We start from the raw sequence: 19,227 nt of genomic DNA on the forward strand, positions 1-19,227 counted from the left end.
GACATCTCATGCACATACTAATAGCAGATTGGAGAAAATTACAGGCCAAATCTACAGTTTAAAATGCAGGACCAACATTACTGAAGGTTGCTTATGAAGCCCTCACCATAATCTCTCATTTTAGAAGAAATTAGCATATTGGTGTATCAACTGGGAAAAAAATCCAGGTTTGCAAAAGTCTAAAAATTGAAAGCTTTATGATATTAGCCAGCAGTTATGATGTTAAATAAAAAGATCCATAAAACAAACAGAGATAATACAGACTTACTGTGATGTCTCTTTATCATCAGCAGTAACTGGACTTAGCACATTAATATCAGTGAATGTCACTGATCATTCGGCAATGATCAATGTACATACATAAAAGTGAAAATGCAAAAGAAATGATACAGTTAAATAAAGCCCAAGAGCATTCAATGTATCGTGATTAAGAAAGTGAAGATTATTTTAATTAACGAAGAAACAATACCACTGGGAATAACAAGAAGGACCTTGTAAAATATCAGAACATATGCTACAACCATAAAGTAAGAAGGAATTAACTATACCAAACCGCAAGGAAAGCTTTGCTATTAGCCACTGAGTTTAACATATCTCCAAGCTATTCAAAGGGGGATTGGATCAATTTCTGGTTTAAAAGTGGTAATAGGTTTAAGATTGGAAAACAATTAAAATTGCCAGTCTTTACTTAACCAACTTGCCATTATTTCAAGTTGAGTGGAACGTAAAAGCAGCGAGTCTTTACAAAGCTCTGGTTAGGCCCCACTTAGAATACTGTGTCCAATTTTGGGGCCCACACCTCAGGAAGGACATACTGGCCCTGGAGCATGTCCAGCAGAGATTTACAAGGATGATCCCTGGAATGGTAGGCCTAACATACTATGAATGGCTGAGGATCCTGGGTCTGTATTCATTAGAGTTCAGAGGGTTGAGTGAAGATCTAATAGAAACTTACAAGATAATGTATGGTTTAGAAAGGGTGGACGCTGGAAAATCTTTTCCATCAGGTGAGGATGCCAGGACCAGTGGGCACAGCCTTAGAATTAGAGGGGGTCAATTTAAAACGGAAATGCGGAGACATTTCATCAGCCAGAGAGTGGTGGGCCCGTGGAATTCATTGCCGCAGAGTGCAGTGGAGGCAGGGACATTAAATGTCTTCAAGGCAGAGATTGATAAATTCTTAATCTTGCAAGGAATTAAGGGATACGGGGAGAGTGTGGATAAGTAGCGTTGAAATGCCCATCAGCCATGATTGAATGGCGGAGTGGACTCGATGGGTCAAATAGCCTTACTTTCATTCCTATTTCTCATGGTCTTCTGGTCTTAAATATAGCAGCTGTGTTTTTCCCTGTTCCATTTTGTGGAGTTATAGAATTATACAACATAAAAACAAGTCCTTCAGCTCAACATGCTTATGCTAGTCAAGAAACACAAGATTACACGAAGCCCATTACCTGTATTTGATCCATAACCTACTATTCTCTGCCATTTTAAATAATCATCCAGATGCTTCTTAAGTGTTGTGGAGGTCATGTTTCCACCATCATCTCAGGCAACACATCCCATATTTTTATCACCCCCTGGGTGACAAAATTTTTCCTTATATCTTGTCAAAGCCACTTGCTCCTCATCTTAATTTTATGCTCTCTGGTCTTACACATGTCTGCCATGTGGAAGAGATTTTCATGACTTACACTGTCTAACCCTCTCATAATTTTGTATTCCTCAACTAAGTCTGTCCTTAGCCTCCTCCACTCCAAAAACAAAACAAATTCAGTCTATCCAGTCTCTCCTTATATAAGAGACTTTTCATCACAGAAATGTTCCCAAATGTTTGTTTTCAAGTGATATTACATACATTGAATATTTCATAATATTGAATAATATCACTGGTATTGAAGCCTGTATGGCTAGGTCATTGTTGTATCTACTTATCAATTGCAACATCTTAAATAAGCCTCATAACAAAGAAAAAGACAAAGCCTGAGATGCAACACTAAAATTCAGGATAGAATGAGTTCGAGGAAATGGTGCCTGGGAGATATAGAAAGGATCCCAACTCTTGGTATCAGTGGAAATGAAGGTTAGTTTAGCATTAGCTAAACTTACAGAAGTAGTTGTATACTTGCAGCCACAATGGTAAGAAGTGCACATTAACAGCCTGGCAAGTGATGCTACTGGTAAGATCATCATGAGGCTCCCTGCTGCCTCTCAAAGTTGATGAATAGCAGGGCAGCTTGAGCTCATGCTCCAGGACTGGTCATGGTCTTATTGGGCTAAACTGACCACCATTAACTGAACAGCAGCTGAGTAATCAATCAGCCAGGCTTCCTATTCCTCATTACTGTTGAATACTTCCTGTTGGAATGTGAGAGTGTGGTCATTAGCTTTGCACAGGACCAGGTTAAACTCAAAATATTATAGTCCATCAGAATTTACAATCAAAGATAAGACCTAAATAATATCCACCAGGGAGGTATCTGGCAGCATCTGATTGACCACCAAGATATTAAGCAAAGTGAGAAAAGAAGAAATAGCAGCGGAAACCATTCAACTACTTTCCTGCTCCACTATTCAATATGATCACAGCTGGACTTGGATTTCATTCCCATATCCCTCCATTCCCTGAGCAACCAAAGGTCTGTGCCAGATTTTGCAGAATATCTTGTATTCTATATAACTCGAGAGTCGGAACTGGGAATAGGGATTGCACATATTTAAGTCAGTGGCATATTTCCCTGTACAGATGTGAGCAGGGAATTGATTCCCTTGATTCCCCTGTCATACCTTCCCCAGTGTTAGGCATCGGGTCGGCCAATCTCTGACATTCAAACCCCGAGCAGAAAATCTACAATTCATAAAACGTTCTCAGATGATCCAACTATGCATCCTGTCAGAGTCCATGTTGGAATTAAATCTGTCCAAGCGTAAAAGCGTGTTACCTGACGCAGGGAGGGGTTCGAGAAAAGCCCAGGCTGACTCAACACTGGGGTGGAATACCGCAATGAATCTTCCTCTCACTTGGGCCGAAGACACAATGCGGGGGGGGGGGGGGGTTGAAATATAAATAGGAGATTTACAACTGCATCAGAATCAGCCAGCACTGGTCAATAAAACCCGGTTACATGACTAGTTGTTTTTAAAAGGAGATGATGGAGATCAGTTTGCTGGGATTTGAGCGGGTTCATGTTATTTTCCAGCTCCCCTTTTTGCCTGATACAGACCGAGGGGTTTGGTCAGTGCCTCAGACCGAGGGGTTTGGTCAGTGCCTCAGACCGAGGGGTTTGGTCAGAGTGCCTCAGACCAGGTGAAGCGAGTGACCTATGGGTCACATAAAACTCCAGACAGAGGGTCCTTAGGGGGAGAGTGTCCCACTCTGTCCGCCTGCCTGGGGCTTTGGGGCATTTCGGATCGGACCCGAGCCGGAGCCGGAGCCGGAGCCGGGACTGGGGGACAGGCATTGCCGCTCAGAGGCTCTCCTCTATCGGGTTCACATCCATGAACACCCCCTCCCCCTTACACACACACACACATTCCCCACCACGTCGCTCGGTTTAGGGTAAACGCTTTGCTTCAGACGGATGTGGCGGTGAGCTCGGAGGCTACATCTTACCCTCCCACTGCTCGGGAAAAAACTCTCAGCATTTTAGTTTTGAACAGTGATTGGTGATCAGAGCCAGAGAGAGAGAGTGGGCCTGTGTGTGTGTGTGTCTGTCTGAGGGTGTGTGTGTCTGTGTATGAGGGTGTGTGTGTGTGTCTGTGCCTGAGGGTGTGTGTGTCTGTGTATGAGGGTGTGTGTGTCTGTGTATGAGGGTGTGTGTGTGTGTGTGTGTGTCTGAGGGTGTGTGAGTGTCTGTGTATGAGGGTGTGTGTGACTGTGTATGGGTGTGTGTGTGTGAGTGTCTGTGTATGAGGGAGTGTGTGTGTCTGTGAGGGTGTGTACGTGGGTGAATGTATGAGTGTGTGTGTCTGTGTATGAGGGTGTGTGTGTGTCTGTGAGGGTGTGTACGTGGGTGAATGTGTGAGGGTGTGTACGTGGGTGAATGTATGAGTGTGTGTGTCTGTGTATGAGGGTGTGTGTGTCTGTGGGTTTGTGTCTGTGAGGGTGTGTACGCTGGTGTGTGTATGAGGGTGTGTGTGTGTCTGTGTGAGAATGTGTGTGTGTGTCAGTGTATGTGTGTGTGTATCGGTGTATGAGGGTGTGTGTGTGTGTCGGTGTATGAGGGTATGTGTGTGTGTGTCAGTGTATGAGGGGGTGTGTGTCAGTGTATGAGGGGGTGTGTATGTCGGTGTATGAGGGTGTGTGAGTGTGTGTATGAGGGTGTGTGAGTGTGTGTATGGGGGTGTATGTGTCGCTGTATGAGGGTATGTGTGTGTTGGTGTAGGAGGGTGGGTGTGTGTGTCTGTGTGTGAGGGTGTGTGTGTGTGTTGGTGCAGGAGGGTGTGTGTGTCTGTGTATGAGGGTGTGTGTGTCTCTGTAGGACGGCGTGTGTGTGTCTGAGTATGAGGGTGTGTGTGTGTTGGTGTATGAGGGTGTGTGTGTGTGTTGGTGCAGGAGGGTGTGTGTGTCTGTATGAGGGTGTATGTGTCGGTGTATGAGGGTGTGTGTGTCTCTGTAGGACGGCGTGTGTGTGTCTGTGTATGAGGGTGTGTGTGTGTTGGTGTTGTGAGGGTGTGTGTGTCGGTGTATGAGGGGTGTGTGTGTGACTGTGTATGAGGTTGTGTGTCTCTGTATGACAGTGTGTGTGTCGGTGTATGAGTGTGTGTGTGTGTGTCGGTGTATGAGGGGTGTGTGTGTGTGTGTCGGTGTATGAGTGTGTGTGTGACGGTGTGTGTGTGTCGGTGTATGAGTGTGTGTGTGTGTTGGTGTATGAGTGTGTGTGTGTGACGCTGTGTGTGTGTGTCGGTGTATGAGTGTGTGTGTGTGTCGGTGTATGAGTGTGTGTGTGTGACGGTGTGTGTGTGTCGGTGTATGAGAGTGTGTGTGTGTATTGTTTTGCTCTGGGCAGTGTGTCCCCTGGCAGCAGGCAGTATGGGTGGGGATGTGATTCCCGGTCCTTACCTGGGTCAGGTGTGGGTTTGGGTTGAAGCCACACTGTGCACACACCAGCAGCTGACACTGTGTGCACTGGTGACACTGCCCGCTGCCCGGGCTCTCCGCTATTTCCGCGCTGTTACAGATGGGGCACAGGGGTTTCTTCAGCCCCGGAGCTATCCTTGGTCCTGAATACTCCTGCTGCTGCTGCTGCTGCTGCCCGGCGGCCTCCCTCTCCTCCCGCTTCACAAACTGCTGCGAGCTCGATTTCACAGGCCCCCGGGCTGCAGGCCCCGCTCCCCGGGCTGCAGGCCCCGCTCCCCGGGCTGCAGGCCCCGCTCCCCGGGCTGCAGGCCCCGCTCCCCGGGCTGCCTTGAGTTTCCGGGCGGCCTCGTCGCTCTCGGGTTTCGAATCGAAGAGGCTGAATTTATTAACGACGGAGGAGACGGCGCTGAGAGGGTTCCCCTCCGACAGGAAGCTGGGCATCATCTTGTCCGGAGCGCCTTGTGCCCAGAGGTCAGTGTCCGGCCTGGGGTCCGGCAGGGAGCTGGTGGACACACTCCTCCGCCTCAGGGCTCTCTCTGGGCTGCCATGGTGTGGGGCCGCCGGCTGATCGGCTGCAGCAGCGGCACCGGGCTCCGGCTTCCTGCCACAGGGAGAAACAGACAGTGACCGGAGAGAGGGGCAACCGCCCGGGGTCACACACACCCTCCCACACACCCTCACACACCCTCACACACACCCTCACACACCCACACACACACCCTCACACACCCACACACACACCCTCACACACACACACACACCCTCACACACCCTCACACACACACACCCTCACACTCACACACACCCTCACACACACACACCCTCACACTCACACACCCTCACACTCACACACACCCTCACACTCACACACCCTCACACCTACCCACACACACACCCTCACACACACACACCCTCACACACACCCACACACACACCCACACACACACCCTCACACCCACACACACACCCACCCACACACCCTCACACCCACACACACACACCCTCACACACACCCACACCCTCACACACACCCTCACACCCACCCACACACACACCCTCACACACACACACCCTCACACACACCCACACACACACCCCAGACACACACACACCCTCACACACACCCCAGACACACACACACCCTCACACACACCCCAGACACACACACACACTCACACACCCACCCTCACACACACACCCACCCCAGACACACACCCACACACACCCCACACCCACACCAGACCACCCCAGACACACGCCGGGACACAGAGCTCCCCACCCCAGCCTGACATACACCGGGATGCAGCCCCACGACCAGGGCAAGGAAGAGGCACACCGCTCCCTCTGATACACAGCTACATCCCTCCCCACCCCCTCACACACCCCAGACACACACACATACCCTCACACACCCCCTCACACACACACACACACACTCGCCTCCCTCACCCCCCCCACACACACTCCCTCACCCCCCCCACACACACTCCCCTCCCTCACCCCTCCCCCCCCCCAGGCTGCGGTGTGGGATCATTACCGTCACAGCTCAGCACCGAATACTCTACACTGCTCGGAGATCCGCGGACCCGCTCTCAGACCCGGGCACGGGCACGGCCCCGGGCACGAGCACGGCCCCGGACACGGGCACGAGCACGGCCCCGGACACGGGCACGAGCACGGCCCCGGACACGGGCACGAGCACAGCCACGGTCTCAGCCCCGGGCACGAGCACAGCCCCGGACACGGTGACAAGGGGCGGGGGAGACACTGGGAGGAGAACCTGCTCTCGGCTCCAACCACAGCAACAGCCGGCAGCTCCCCCTCCCCCCCACTCACCCCCCCCCACTCCTCATCCCCCACTCACCCCCCCCACTCCTCACCCCGCACTCACCCCCCCCACTCCTCATCCCCCACTCACCCCCCCCACTCCTCATCCCCCACTCACCCCCCCCACTCCTCATCCCCCACTCACCCCCCCACTCCTCATCCCCCACTCACCCCCCCCACTCCCCATCCCCCACTCACCCACTCCTCACCCTCACCCCGCACTCACCCACTCCCTCCCTCCCTCCTCATTCCAACCCCCCTCACCCACTCCCACCCCCTCACCCACTCCCCCCTCCCCCTCCCTCACTACCTCCCCCTCCCCCCTCACTCCCACCCCCTCACCCACTCCCCCCTCACTCCCTCCCCCTCCCTCACTACCTCCCCCTCCCCCCTCACTCCCTCCCCTCCCCACTCACTCACTCACTCCAACCCCCCTCACCCACTCACTCCCTCCCTCCCCCCCTCACTCCAACCCCCCTCACCCACTCCCCACCCCCTCACCCACTCCCCCCTCACTACCTCCCCCTCCCCCTCACTCCCTCCCCTCCCCCCTCACTCACTCACTCCAACCCCCCTCACCCACTCCCTCCCTCCCTCCCCCCTCACTCCCCCCCCCCTCACCCACTCCCCCTTCACTCCCTCCCCCCTCACCCACTCCCCCCTCACTCCCTCCTCCCTCACTCCCTCCCCTCCCCCTCACACACTCCCTCCTCCCTCCGTCACTCCCTCCCTCCCTCACCCCCTCACTCCCCCCTCACTCCCTCCTCACCCCCCCACTCCCCCCTCACCCCCCACCCCCCCCTCACCCCCCACCCCACTCCCCCCTCACCCCCCCACCCCTCACACCCCCCATCCCCCACCCCTCACCCCCTCACTCTCCCCCCACCCCCATCACTCTCCCCCCACCCCCCTCACTCTCCCCCCACCCCCTCACCCCCCCTCACTCCCCCCTCACTCCCTCACTCCCCCCCTCCACCCCCCTCACTCCCCCCTCCACCCCCCTCACTCCCCCCTCCACCCCCCTCACTCCCCCCTCACTCTCCCCTCACTCTCCCCCTCCTCACTCTCCCCCTCACCCCTCACTCTCCCCCTCACCCCTCACTCCCAGTGACACAGCCGGCCTGGAGGGGGAGGGAGTCAGTCTGATCCATGGGGGGGGGAGTTTGTGTGGGGGTGTGTCACGCTGTGTTACAGCCAGTTGTTGCCAACTCGCCCCCAGCCCCCCAAGCCTCCCAACCCCCCCACCCCAGCCCCCAGCCCCCAGCCAGCTCGAGCTGTCGGTGGTTCTGTAACCAGTGACCCGGAGGGGGACAGGGAGCACGCACCTGATCCCCGGGGTCCCCTCACATTACAACAACCCGCTGACCGCCTGCCCCCCCCCCCCCCCCCCACCCCAGAGCCCCCAGCCCCCCCAGCCCCAGCCCCACCCCACACCCAGTCCGTCCTCTTTTCTGCTGGGCAGTGACCACTCGGCCCGTCCCGTCTGTCCCGCTGGGCAGTGACCACTCGGCCCGTCCCGTCTGTCCCGCTGGGCAGTTACCACTCGGCCCGGGCCCGTCCCCCTCCCCGCTGGGCCGTGACCATTCGGCCCGTCGCCCTCCGCCCACTGGTCAGTGAACGTGCCTGTGTGCCGGCCCCTGGGCGCTGGCTAACAGCGCGGTGATCTGCCTCCTCTGGTCCGGACTTAGGCGGCTCAGGTCGGGGTCGGTTCCTGCAGGAAGCTGGAGCTGTGCTCCTACTAGCCCCGTTCCCCCAGACTCCACACTCGCCTCATTGCCCATGGTTTGTTGCTGTCACCCTCGGCCTTGCTTATTATTTCAGGTTTTATTTTGCAATGCGATGATTGTTCTTCCATTTTGAACACATCATGTCTCTCTGTCTCTCTCACTCACTTCCCATTTTTCTAATGTCTCCGGATTTCTCCCGGATCCTCGGACTGCAGCCACACGCATGCCCAGAGCAGATGCTGCCCCCTTGGCTCCCGCTGTGGGCACTGTCAGGGGTTCTCCTCCCCCCACCCCACCCCAGACACCAGCCCACCCCACCCCACCCCAGACACCAGCCCTCCCTTACTACAGAGCCTGGGCACTGATCATTTTTGAGGAAACAGGCTTGATTTTTTTTCCGTAGATCAGAAGCAGACATTGCTCTCACAGAATGACAATACAAGAGAGCATTCAGCCCATCCTGCCTATACTAGCTTTGTACAAGTGTAACTTAGTCAGTTTACCCTTTATCGTGCTTTCCCATAATGCTGTATTTTTGTTTCATGAATATCCAATTCCCTTTGGAAAGTCACAGTGCTATCTACCTCCATTGTATCGTCCAGCAGTCTGTTCCACATCAGAAACATTGATTTAGAGGGGTTTTACAGCATGGAAATATGCCCTTTGGGCCATCATGTGTGTGCTGCTGTACAAACCTCCACTTAACCTAATCTTATTTTCTAGTATACCTTCCCGGGGCTTTGTATGCTATGTGTTTGAAATGCTTAGAGTTCTTAAATGTCTTGTGGGTTCCCACCTTTAGCACACTTTTCAGCAGAGTTCCAGATTGCCACCACCTCCGGGTCAAAAAACTTCCTCAAATCCCTTCTAAGCCTCCAACTTAGTCATCGAGTCATAGAGATGTACAGCACAGAAACAGACCCTTTGGTCCAACTCATCCATGCTGACCAAGAGATATCCCAACCCAATCTAGTCCCATCTGCCAGCACCTGACCCATATCCCTCCAAACCCTTCCTATTCAGGTACCCATCCAAATGCTTTTTAAATGTTGCAATTGCAATAGCCTCCACCATTTCCTCTGGCAGCTCATTCCATACACGTACCACCCTTTGTGTGCAAAAGTTGCCCCTTAGGTCTTTTTCATATCTTTCCCTTCTCATCCTAAACCTATGCCCTCTAGTTCTGGACTCACTCACCCCAGGGAAAAGACTTTGTCTTTTTATCATATCCATGCCCCTCATGATTTTATAAGCCTTGATAAGGTCACCCCACAACCTCCAACCCTCCGGGGAAAACAGCCTCAGCTTATTCAGCCTCTCCCTATAGCTCAAATCCTCCAACCCTGGCAACATCCTTGTAAATCTTTTCTGAACCCTTTCAAGTTTCACAACATCCTTCCGATAGCAAGAAGACCAGAATTGCACACAACATTCCAAAGTGACCTAACCAATGTCCTATACGACCTCCCAACTCCTATACTCAATACGCTGACCAATAAAGGAAAGCATACCAAATGCCTTCTTCAATATCCTATCTATCTGCAATTCTACTTTCCAGGAGCTATGAACCTGCACTCCATGTCTCTTTGTTCAGCAACACTCCCTAGGACTTTACCATTAAGTGTATAAGTCCTGCTAAGATTTGCTTTCCCAAAATGCAGCACCTCACATTTATCTGAACTAACTTTGATCTGCCACTCCTCATTCCATTGGCCCACCTGATCAAGATCCCATCGTAATCTGGGGTAACCTTCTTCGTTGTCCACTACACCTCCAGTTTTGGTGTCATCTGCAAACTTACTAACTTGTTGCCTTAAAACTCTCCCTGCTGGTTACTTACTCCTCTACTCACAGGAAATGTGTCACTCATTACATTATCTATATCTCTCATAACTTTGTACACCTCAATCAGATCCCTGTCCTCAATCTTCTGTACTCTAAGGAAAGCAAGAGCAGCCCCTCTGACCTCTCTTCATGGTTGATTTGCAACACTCTGGGGAATGCTTTCTTCACAAATACAATCACATCCTTTCTATGGTAAGGCAAACAGCACAACACACAGTACACCAGCTGTGGCCTAACTAACGTTACATATAGCTTTGTTTTTTCAGACATTCACAGGGTATGGGGATCATTATTACTGACAAAGGGCTTTTGCCCAAAACGTCGACTTTCCTGATCTGCTGTGCTTTTCCAGCACCACACTCTCGACTCCAATCTCTAGCATATACAGTTCTCACTTTCGCCATGGGTATCACTATTGCTCATCCCTAACTGCCAAGAGGGCAAGTAAAGTCAACCACTTTGCTGTGCCTCTGGAGTCACATGTAGGCCAGACCAGATAAGGGCAGTAGTTCCCTTTCCTTCAGAACATTAGTGAAACAGATGGGATTTTACAATAATTGGCAATGGTTTCATGGTCATAGAGTCATTGAGTCAGAGAGAGTGGATTGCACTGTCAGCAGCGGTAGTAAAGTCAACTATATTAGGGACATTTAAGCAAATCTTGGATAGGCACATGGAAGATAGTACAATGAAGGGTATGTAAGTTAGTCTGATGTTAGAGTAGGATAAAAAGCCAGCACAACATTGAGGGCCAAAGGGACTGTACTAGAACATAGAATATAGAACAGTACAGCACAGAACTGATCCTTCAGCCCACGATGTTGTGCCGACCACTGATCCTCATGTGTGCACCCTCAAATGTCTGTGACCATATGCATGTCCAGTAGTCTCTTAAATGTCCCCAATAACCTTGCTTCCACAACTGCTGCTGGCAACACATTCCATGCTCTCACAACTCTCTGTAAATAACCCGCCTCTGACATCCCCTCTATACTTTCTTCCAACCAGCTTAAAACTATGGCTCCTCGTGTTAACCATTTCTGCCCTGGGAAATAGTCTCTGGCTATCGACTCTATCTATGCCTCTCATTATCTTGTATACCTCAATTAGGTCCCCTCTCCTCCTCCTTTTCTCCAATGAAAAAAGTCCGAGCTCAGTCAACCTCTCTTCATAAGATAAGCCCTCCAGTCCACGCAGCATCCTGGTAAACCTCCTCTGAACCCTCTCCAAAGCATCCACACCTTTCCTATAATAGGGCAACCAGAACTGGATGCAGTATTCCAAGTGCAGTCTAACCAAAGTTTTATAGAGCTGTGACAAGATCTCATGACTCTTAAACTCAATCCCCCTGTTAGTGAAAGCCAAAACACCATATGCTTTCTTAACAACCCTGTCCACTTGGGTGGCCATTTTAATGATCTATGTACTTGAACACCAAGATCCCTCTGTTCCTCCACACTGCCAAGAATCCTATCCTTAATCCTGTACTCAGCTTTCAAATTCGACCTTCCAAAATGCATCACCTCGCATTTATCCAGGTTGAACTCCATCGGCCACCTCTCAGCCCATCTCTGCATCCTGTCAATGTCCCGCTGCAGCCTACAACAGCCCTCTATACTGTCAACGACACCTCCAACCTTTGTGTCGTCTGCAAACTTGCTGACCCATCCTTCAATCCCCTCATCCAGATCATTAATAAAAATTACAAACAGTAGAGGCCCAAGGGCAGAGCCCTGTGGATCACCACTCACCACAGACTTCCAGGCAGAATATTTTCCTTCTACTACCACTCGCAGTCTTCTGTTGGCCAGCCAATTCTGTATCCAGACAGCTATGTTCCCCTGAATCCCATTCCTCCTGACCTTCTGAATGAGCCTACCATGGGGAACCTTATCAAATGCCTTGCTGAAGTCCATATATACCACATCCATAGCTCAACCCTCATCAACTTTTCTAGTCACATCCTCAAAGAACTCGATAAGGTTTGTGAGGCATGACCTGCCCCTCACAAAGCCATGTTGACTGCCTTGAATCAAGCCATGCTCTTCCAGATGGTCATAAATCCTATCCCTCAGAATCCTTTCTAACACCTTGCAAACAACAGATGTGAGACTGACTGGTCTGTAATTGCCGGGAATTTCCCTATTTCCTTTCTTGAAGAGAGGAATTACATTTGCCTCTCTCCAGTCCTCAGGTACGACTCCAGTGGAGAGCGAGGATGCAAAGATCTTCACAAGTGGTGAAGCAATTGCATTTCCCATTTCCCAAAGCAGCTGAGGACAAATCTGGTCCAGGCCTGGCGACTTGTCAATCTTAATGTTTGACAAAATTTTCAGCACATCAGCTTCCTCTATCTCTATCCATTCCAGCATGCGCACCTGCTCTTCAAAGGTTTCATTCACTACAAAGTTTGTTTCTTTTGTACTGTTCTGTGTTCTATGTTCATTCAATAAGACCATAAGATATAGGAGTGGAAGTAAGGCCATTCTGCCCATCGAGTCCACTCCGCCATTCAATCATGGCTGATGGGCATTTCAACTCCACTTACCAGCATTCTCCCGTAGCCCTTAATTCCTTGTGACATCAAGAATTTATCAATCTCTGCCTTGAAGATATTTAGTGTCCCGGCCTCTATTGCACTCTGTGGCAATGAATTCCACAGGCCCACCACTCGCTGGCTGAAGAAATGTCTCCACATTTCTGTTCTGGATTTATCCCCTCTAATTCTAAGGCTGTGTCCACGGGTCCTAATCTCCTCGCCTAATGGAAACAATTTCCTAGCGTCCACCCTTTCCAAGCCATGTATTATCTTGTAAGTTTCTATTATATCTGCCCTTAATCTTCCAAACTCCAATGAATACAATCCCAGGATCCTCAGCCGTTCCTCGTATGTTAGACCAACCATTCCAGGGATCATGCCTATTCCTTTGCCATGTTAGTCCTTCCAAAATGGATCACTGTACACTTTACATGCTTTCCATTTCCCACTCTTCAACCAATCTGACTTGCTATCTTGCTCACTAGTTGCCTCTTCACCAATTTCTGTGGCATCTGTGAGTTTACTGCTCATATCCCCTACATTTATGTCTGGATCATGAATGTACACAACAAACAATAACGCTCCCACCACTGAACCCTGTGGTACACCACTGGACACAGGTTTCCAGTCTCAAAGACACCATTCTACCATTATCCTTGGCTTCCTGCCATTAAGCCAATTTTAGATTCAATTTGCCAAATTGTCCTGGCTCCCATGGGCTTTCAGCTTTTTAACCAGTCTGCCACATGAGATCTTGTCAAAAGCCTTACTGAATTCCATATAGACTCCACCTTCATCTACAAGTCCAGCCATCTTCTCAAAAAATTCAATCCAGTTAGTTGAAAAGGATCTCTCCCTGGCAAAGCCATGCTGACTATTTTTGATTAATCTCTGCCTCTCCAAGTGGAGGTTAATTCAGTCCCTCAGAAATTTTTCCAGTAGCTTCTCCTACCACTGATGTTAGACTCACTGGCCTGTTAATAATTTCCTGTATAAGGCTTAGTCCTAATGCCCTTCTTGAGTAATGGTTCTACATTAGCTGACCTCCAAACCAATCTTATGGCCAGAGAGGAATTAAAATTAATGTCAAGGCTCATGCAATCTTCTCTCTTGCTTCCCTCAGCTAATCACTGTTGATGACACCTTCCATAGTTTACTGTACATCAAAAATAGGTTGATAAAGCAGTGATTGGCCAGGTTGGATTTGTGTCCTTTTTTTGTGTACAGGGCATACGAGGGCAATTTTCCACATTGTTGGGTAGATGTCAGTGCTGTAACTATACTGGCATAGCTTGGTTAAGGGAGTGACAAGTTACAGAGTTCAAGTCTTCAGTACTTTTTCTGGGATGTTCTCAGGACCAGTGTCCATTGTCTTCAACTGTTTCTTGATGTCATGTGGAATGAACTGAATTGGCTGAAGACTGACACTTTGTGGGAGGATAAGGGAGAAAATTGCAGGGCCACTGGTAACGATATTAGTAACATCAATAGCCATGGATGAAGTGCCTGAAGATTGGGGAGTGGCCAATTTTATACCATTATTTAAGGAAGGCTGCAGGGAAATGCATGGGAACTACAGATGTGAACCTAACATCTGTGGTGGGTAAGTTGTTAGAGGGGATTCTGAGACATGGGATCTACAGGCATTTGGAGAGGCAAGGACTCATTCAGGATAGTGAGCATGGCTTTGGTTGAGTTTTTTGAAGGGATGACAAAGAAAGTAGATGAGCGCAGTACAGTAGGCATGGTCTACATGGACTTTAGCAAGGCCTTTGACAATGTACCATATGGTAGGTTGTTGAGTAAGGTTAGACCTCACAGGATCCAGGGAGAGCTAGCCAATTAGATACAAAGTTGGCTTGCCAGTAGAAGACAAAGGGTGGTGATAGAAGGCTGTTTTTCAGACTGGAGTCTTGTGACCAGCAGTGTGAAATAAGGATCAGTGCTGGGTCCACTGTTGTTCATCATTTATAAAAATGATTTGGATGAGAATTTAGGAGGTACAGTTCGGGACAGATAACACCAAGTTTGGTGGTATGGTGGACTGTGAAGGAGATTATCTGGGAATGCAGTGAGATCTTGCTCAACTGGGCCAGTGGACTGAGGAGTGGCCGATGGAGTTTCATTTAGATAAATGAAGGTTTCTCACACGATGAAACAAAGGAATCAGTTAAAGTGTGTCTGCTTTAATGCAAGGAGTGTCAGAAATAAGAGTGACAAACTTAAAAGCATGGACCAGTACTTGGCACTACGATGTTGTGGCCATAACTGAGATGTGAGTTTCACTGGGGCAGGGATGGTTGCTTGATGTTCCAGGGTTTAGAATGTTTAAAAAGAACAGGGAGGGTGGAAAAAGAGGAGGGGGTGTAGCATTGTTAATCAGAGAGTGCATCACAGCTACAGAAACAAAGATTGTTGAGGAAGATTTGTTTACTGAGTCAGTATGGGTGGGAGTTAGGAACAGCAAGGGAACAGCCACCACATTGGGGGTTTTCTACAGACCACCTAATAGCAGTAGAGAGATTGAAGAACTCATAGGCAGGCAGATTCTGGAAAAATGCAGATGTAGCAGGGTTGTTGTTATGGGTGACTTCAACTTTCCCAATATTGATTGGAACCTCCTAAGTGCAAATGATTTGGATGAAGCTGTTTTTGTCAGGTGTGTTCAGAAGGGTTTCCTTACTCAGTATATGGACAGACAGAACAAGGGAAGAGGCCATTTTGGATTTGGTGTTTGGCAACGAGGCCAGGACAAGTGTCGGATCTCACAGTGGGAGAGAACTTTGGTGACAGTGATCACAACTGCCTCACATTTACCATAGCCTTGGAGAGGGAAAGGAGCAATTACCGAAGGAAGATATTTAATTGGGGAAAAGGAAATTATGATGCTATCACAAGAGTTGGGAAGTACAGACTGGAAGCAATTGTTCCACGGAAAGGGCACAGCAGACATGTGGAGACTATTTAAGGAGCAGTTGTTGTGGGTGATGCACAAATTTGTTCCTCTGAGACAGGTAAGAAGGACTTAGATTAAGGAACCTTGGATGATGAGAACAGAGGAGACGTCAAAAGGAAGAAGGCAGCTTACATAAGGTGGAGGAAGCAAGGATCTAGCACAGCTTTAGAGGATTACAGGCTTGCTAGAAAAGAGCTCAGAAATGGACTGAGGAGATCCAGGAAGGGCACGATAAAGACTTGGCAAGAAGGATTAGGGAGAACCCAAAGGCGTTTTACTCATACTTGAGGAATAAAAGAATGGTCAGGGAGAAGGTAGGGCCGGTCATGGATAGCGTAGGGAACTTGTGCATGGAGTCTGAGCAGATAGGGGAAGCTCTAAATGAGTTTTTTGCTTCAGTTTTCACCAAGGAAAGGGACCTTGTTATGAATGAGAACTTTGAGGAGCTGGGTTACAGGCTTGACCAGATCAAGATTGATGAAGATGATGTGCTGGAAATTTTGGAAAACATTAAGATTGATAAGTCCCAAGGACCACACCAGATTTATCCTAGTCTGCTCCGGGAAGCAAGAAAGGAGGTTGCTAATCTGCTGGCGAGGATATTAACCACCTCACTCTCCACGGGAGTCGTACCAGAGGATTGGAAGGAGGCGAATATTGTTCCTCTTTTCAAGAAGGGTAATAGGAAAATCCCTGGCAATTACAGACCAGTCAGTCTCATGTGTGTGGTCAGCAAGGTTTTGGAAAGAATTCTGAGGGATAGGATTTATGACTATTTGGTAAAGCATAGTGTGATTAAAGGCAGTCAGCATGGCTTTGTGAGGGGCAGGTCATGCCTCACAAATCTTATTGAGTTCTTCGAGGAGGTGTCAAGACAGGTCAACGACGGTCGAGCAGTGGATGCGGTGTATATGGACTTCAGCAAGGCATTTGATAGGGTTCCCCATGGTAGGCTCATTCATAAAGTCAGAAAGTATGGGATACAGGGAGATTTGGCTATCTGGATTCAGAATTGGTTGGCTGACAGAAGGCAGAGAGTGGTTGTAGATGGAAAGTATTCTGCCTGGAAGTCAATGTTGAGTGGGGTCCCATAGGGCTCTGTTCTTGGGCTTCTGCTCTTTGTAGTTTTTATAAATGACTTGGATGAGGAGGTTGAGGGGTGGGTTAGTAAATTTGCAGATGACACAAAGGTTGGAGGTGTCATCGATAGTATTGAGGGCTACTGCAGGCTGCAGTGCGACATAGACAGGATGCAGAGCTGGGCTGAGAAACGGAAGATGGAGTTCAACCTGGATAAATGTGAAGTGATGCATTTTGGAAGGTCAAACTCAAATGCTGAATATAGGATGAAAGACAGGATTCTTGGCAGTGTGGAGGAACAGAGGGATCTGGGTGTGCAAGTACATAGATCCCTCAAAGTTGCCACCCAAGTGGATAGGGTAGTTAAGAAAGCATATGCTGTTTTGGCTTTCATTAACAGGGGGATCGAGTTTAAGAGCTGCGAGGTTTTGCTGCAGTTCTACAAGTCCCTGGTGAGACCACACTTGGAATATTGTGTCCAGTTCTGGTCGCCCTACTATAGGAAAGGTACAGAGGCTTTGGAGAGGGTGCAAAGCAGGTTTACTAGGATGCTGCCTGGACTGGAGGGCTTGCCTTAGGAAGAGAGGTTGAATAAGCACAGACTTTTCTCTCTGGAGAGAAGGAGGAAGAGAGGAGACCTGATCGAGGTGTACAAAATAATGAGAGGAATAAATAGAGTCAATAGCCAGAGACTTTTCCCCAGGGCAGGATTGACTGGTACGAGAAGTCATAGTTTGAAGATATTAGGAGGAAGGTATAAAGGAGACAGGGAGTTGTGAATACATGGAATGCTTTGCCAGCTGATGTGGTGGAAGAGAAGCCATTGGTGACATGCACATGGATAGCAGTAAGCTGAGGGATGCGTAGGTTAACTTACTATATTTTACATTAGGATTAAGTCTCGGCACAACATTATGGGTCTAAGGGCCTGTTCTGTGCTGTATGTTGCTATGTTCTCCAAGTTCTAAATACAAGGTGTTGCATTTTGGTGAGTCAAACCAGAGTAGGACTTACACAGTTAATGGTTGGGCCCTAGAGAGTGTTAAAAGAACAAAGAGATCAAAGGGTATAGGTTCATAGCTCCTTGAAAGTGGAGTCACAAATTGACAAGGTGGTGAACACGGCTTTCAGCATGCTGGCTTTCATTGGTCAGAGCATTAAATATGGGAGTTGGGGCATCTTGTTGCAGCTGTACAAGACATTGGTGAGGCCATATTTGGAGTACTGCGTTCAGTTCTGTTCACCCTACTGTAGAAAAGATATTATTAAGCTAGAAAGAGTCCAAAAAGGATTTACTGGGATGCTACCCTGACCTTGGAAAGTTTGAGTTATAAGGAGAGGCTGGGATGTTTTTCCTTGGAATGTCAGAGACTGAGGGGTGACATTATAGAGGTCTATAAAATCTTGAGAGGCATAGGTAAGGTAGACTGCCAACATTTCCACAGGCTAGGGAAATCTAAAACTAGAGGGCATAAGTTTAAGTGAAAAGGGAGATACAAGAGGATTGACAGAGTAAATGTTTTCACAAAGAGGGTGGTGAGTGTGTGGAATGGCCTGCCCGAGGCAGTGGTGGATGTGAGTACAATTTTGTCATTTAAGAAACATTTAGACAGGTACATACATGGGAATGAGAAAATGGACCAAACGCAGGTAAGGTGGGGGTAGGGGAAATGAGGAAACTGGAGAAATCTAAGTTCATCCCTTGTGGTTGGAGGGTTCCTAGGCGGAAAATGAGGCGCTCTTCCTCCAGCCGTCGTATTGCTACGGTCTGGTGATGGAAGAGTCCAAGGACCTGCATGTCCTTGGTGGAGTGGGAGGGGGAGTGTAGAATGTTTCAGAGAACACCTCTGGGACACCCGGACCAACCAACCCAACCATCCCGTGGCTCAACCCACTAATCCCACAAGAAGAAGGTAGATGGGTTACCGTCAGTGGACAGAAAGGGAACCGGCAGGCAGTGCAGGGATCCCCTGTGGCCATTTCACTCAACACCCAAGTGTACTGTTTTGGATACCATTGGTGGGGGTGGGGGGGGGGGGAGGCACGTTACAGGGCTAAGCAATGGGGCACAGGTCTCTAGCACAGTAGGGAAGGGGAAGAGGAGCACAGCATTAGTCATTGAGGACTCCATACTCAGGGGGACAGATAGGTGGTTCTGTGGAAATGAGAGAGA

The 19,227-nt window shown here is 49.3% G+C and overlaps 1 protein-coding gene across 1 annotated transcript in view; it reads right to left on the reverse strand.

Annotated features, from left to right (window-relative positions):
- pcloa (piccolo presynaptic cytomatrix protein a) overlaps positions 1-8,688 on the reverse strand; it is a 577,994-nt gene extending 569,306 nt beyond the window's left edge. Inside the window, exons 1-3 of the mRNA XM_060842523.1 lie at positions 8,531-8,688; positions 6,679-6,870; positions 5,063-5,681 (exon numbers count right to left, since the gene is read on the reverse strand). Of these exons, the coding sequence (XP_060698506.1) occupies positions 5,063-5,681; positions 6,679-6,870; positions 8,531-8,688 (969 nt within the window). The remainder of the gene's footprint in view (positions 1-5,062; positions 5,682-6,678; positions 6,871-8,530) is intronic.
- Positions 8,689-19,227: the final 10,539 nt, after the last annotated feature.

The sequence above is a fragment of the Hemiscyllium ocellatum genome, chromosome 23, assembly GCF_020745735.1.
Source record: "Hemiscyllium ocellatum isolate sHemOce1 chromosome 23, sHemOce1.pat.X.cur, whole genome shotgun sequence".
Lineage (NCBI taxonomy): Eukaryota > Metazoa > Chordata > Chondrichthyes > Orectolobiformes > Hemiscylliidae > Hemiscyllium > Hemiscyllium ocellatum.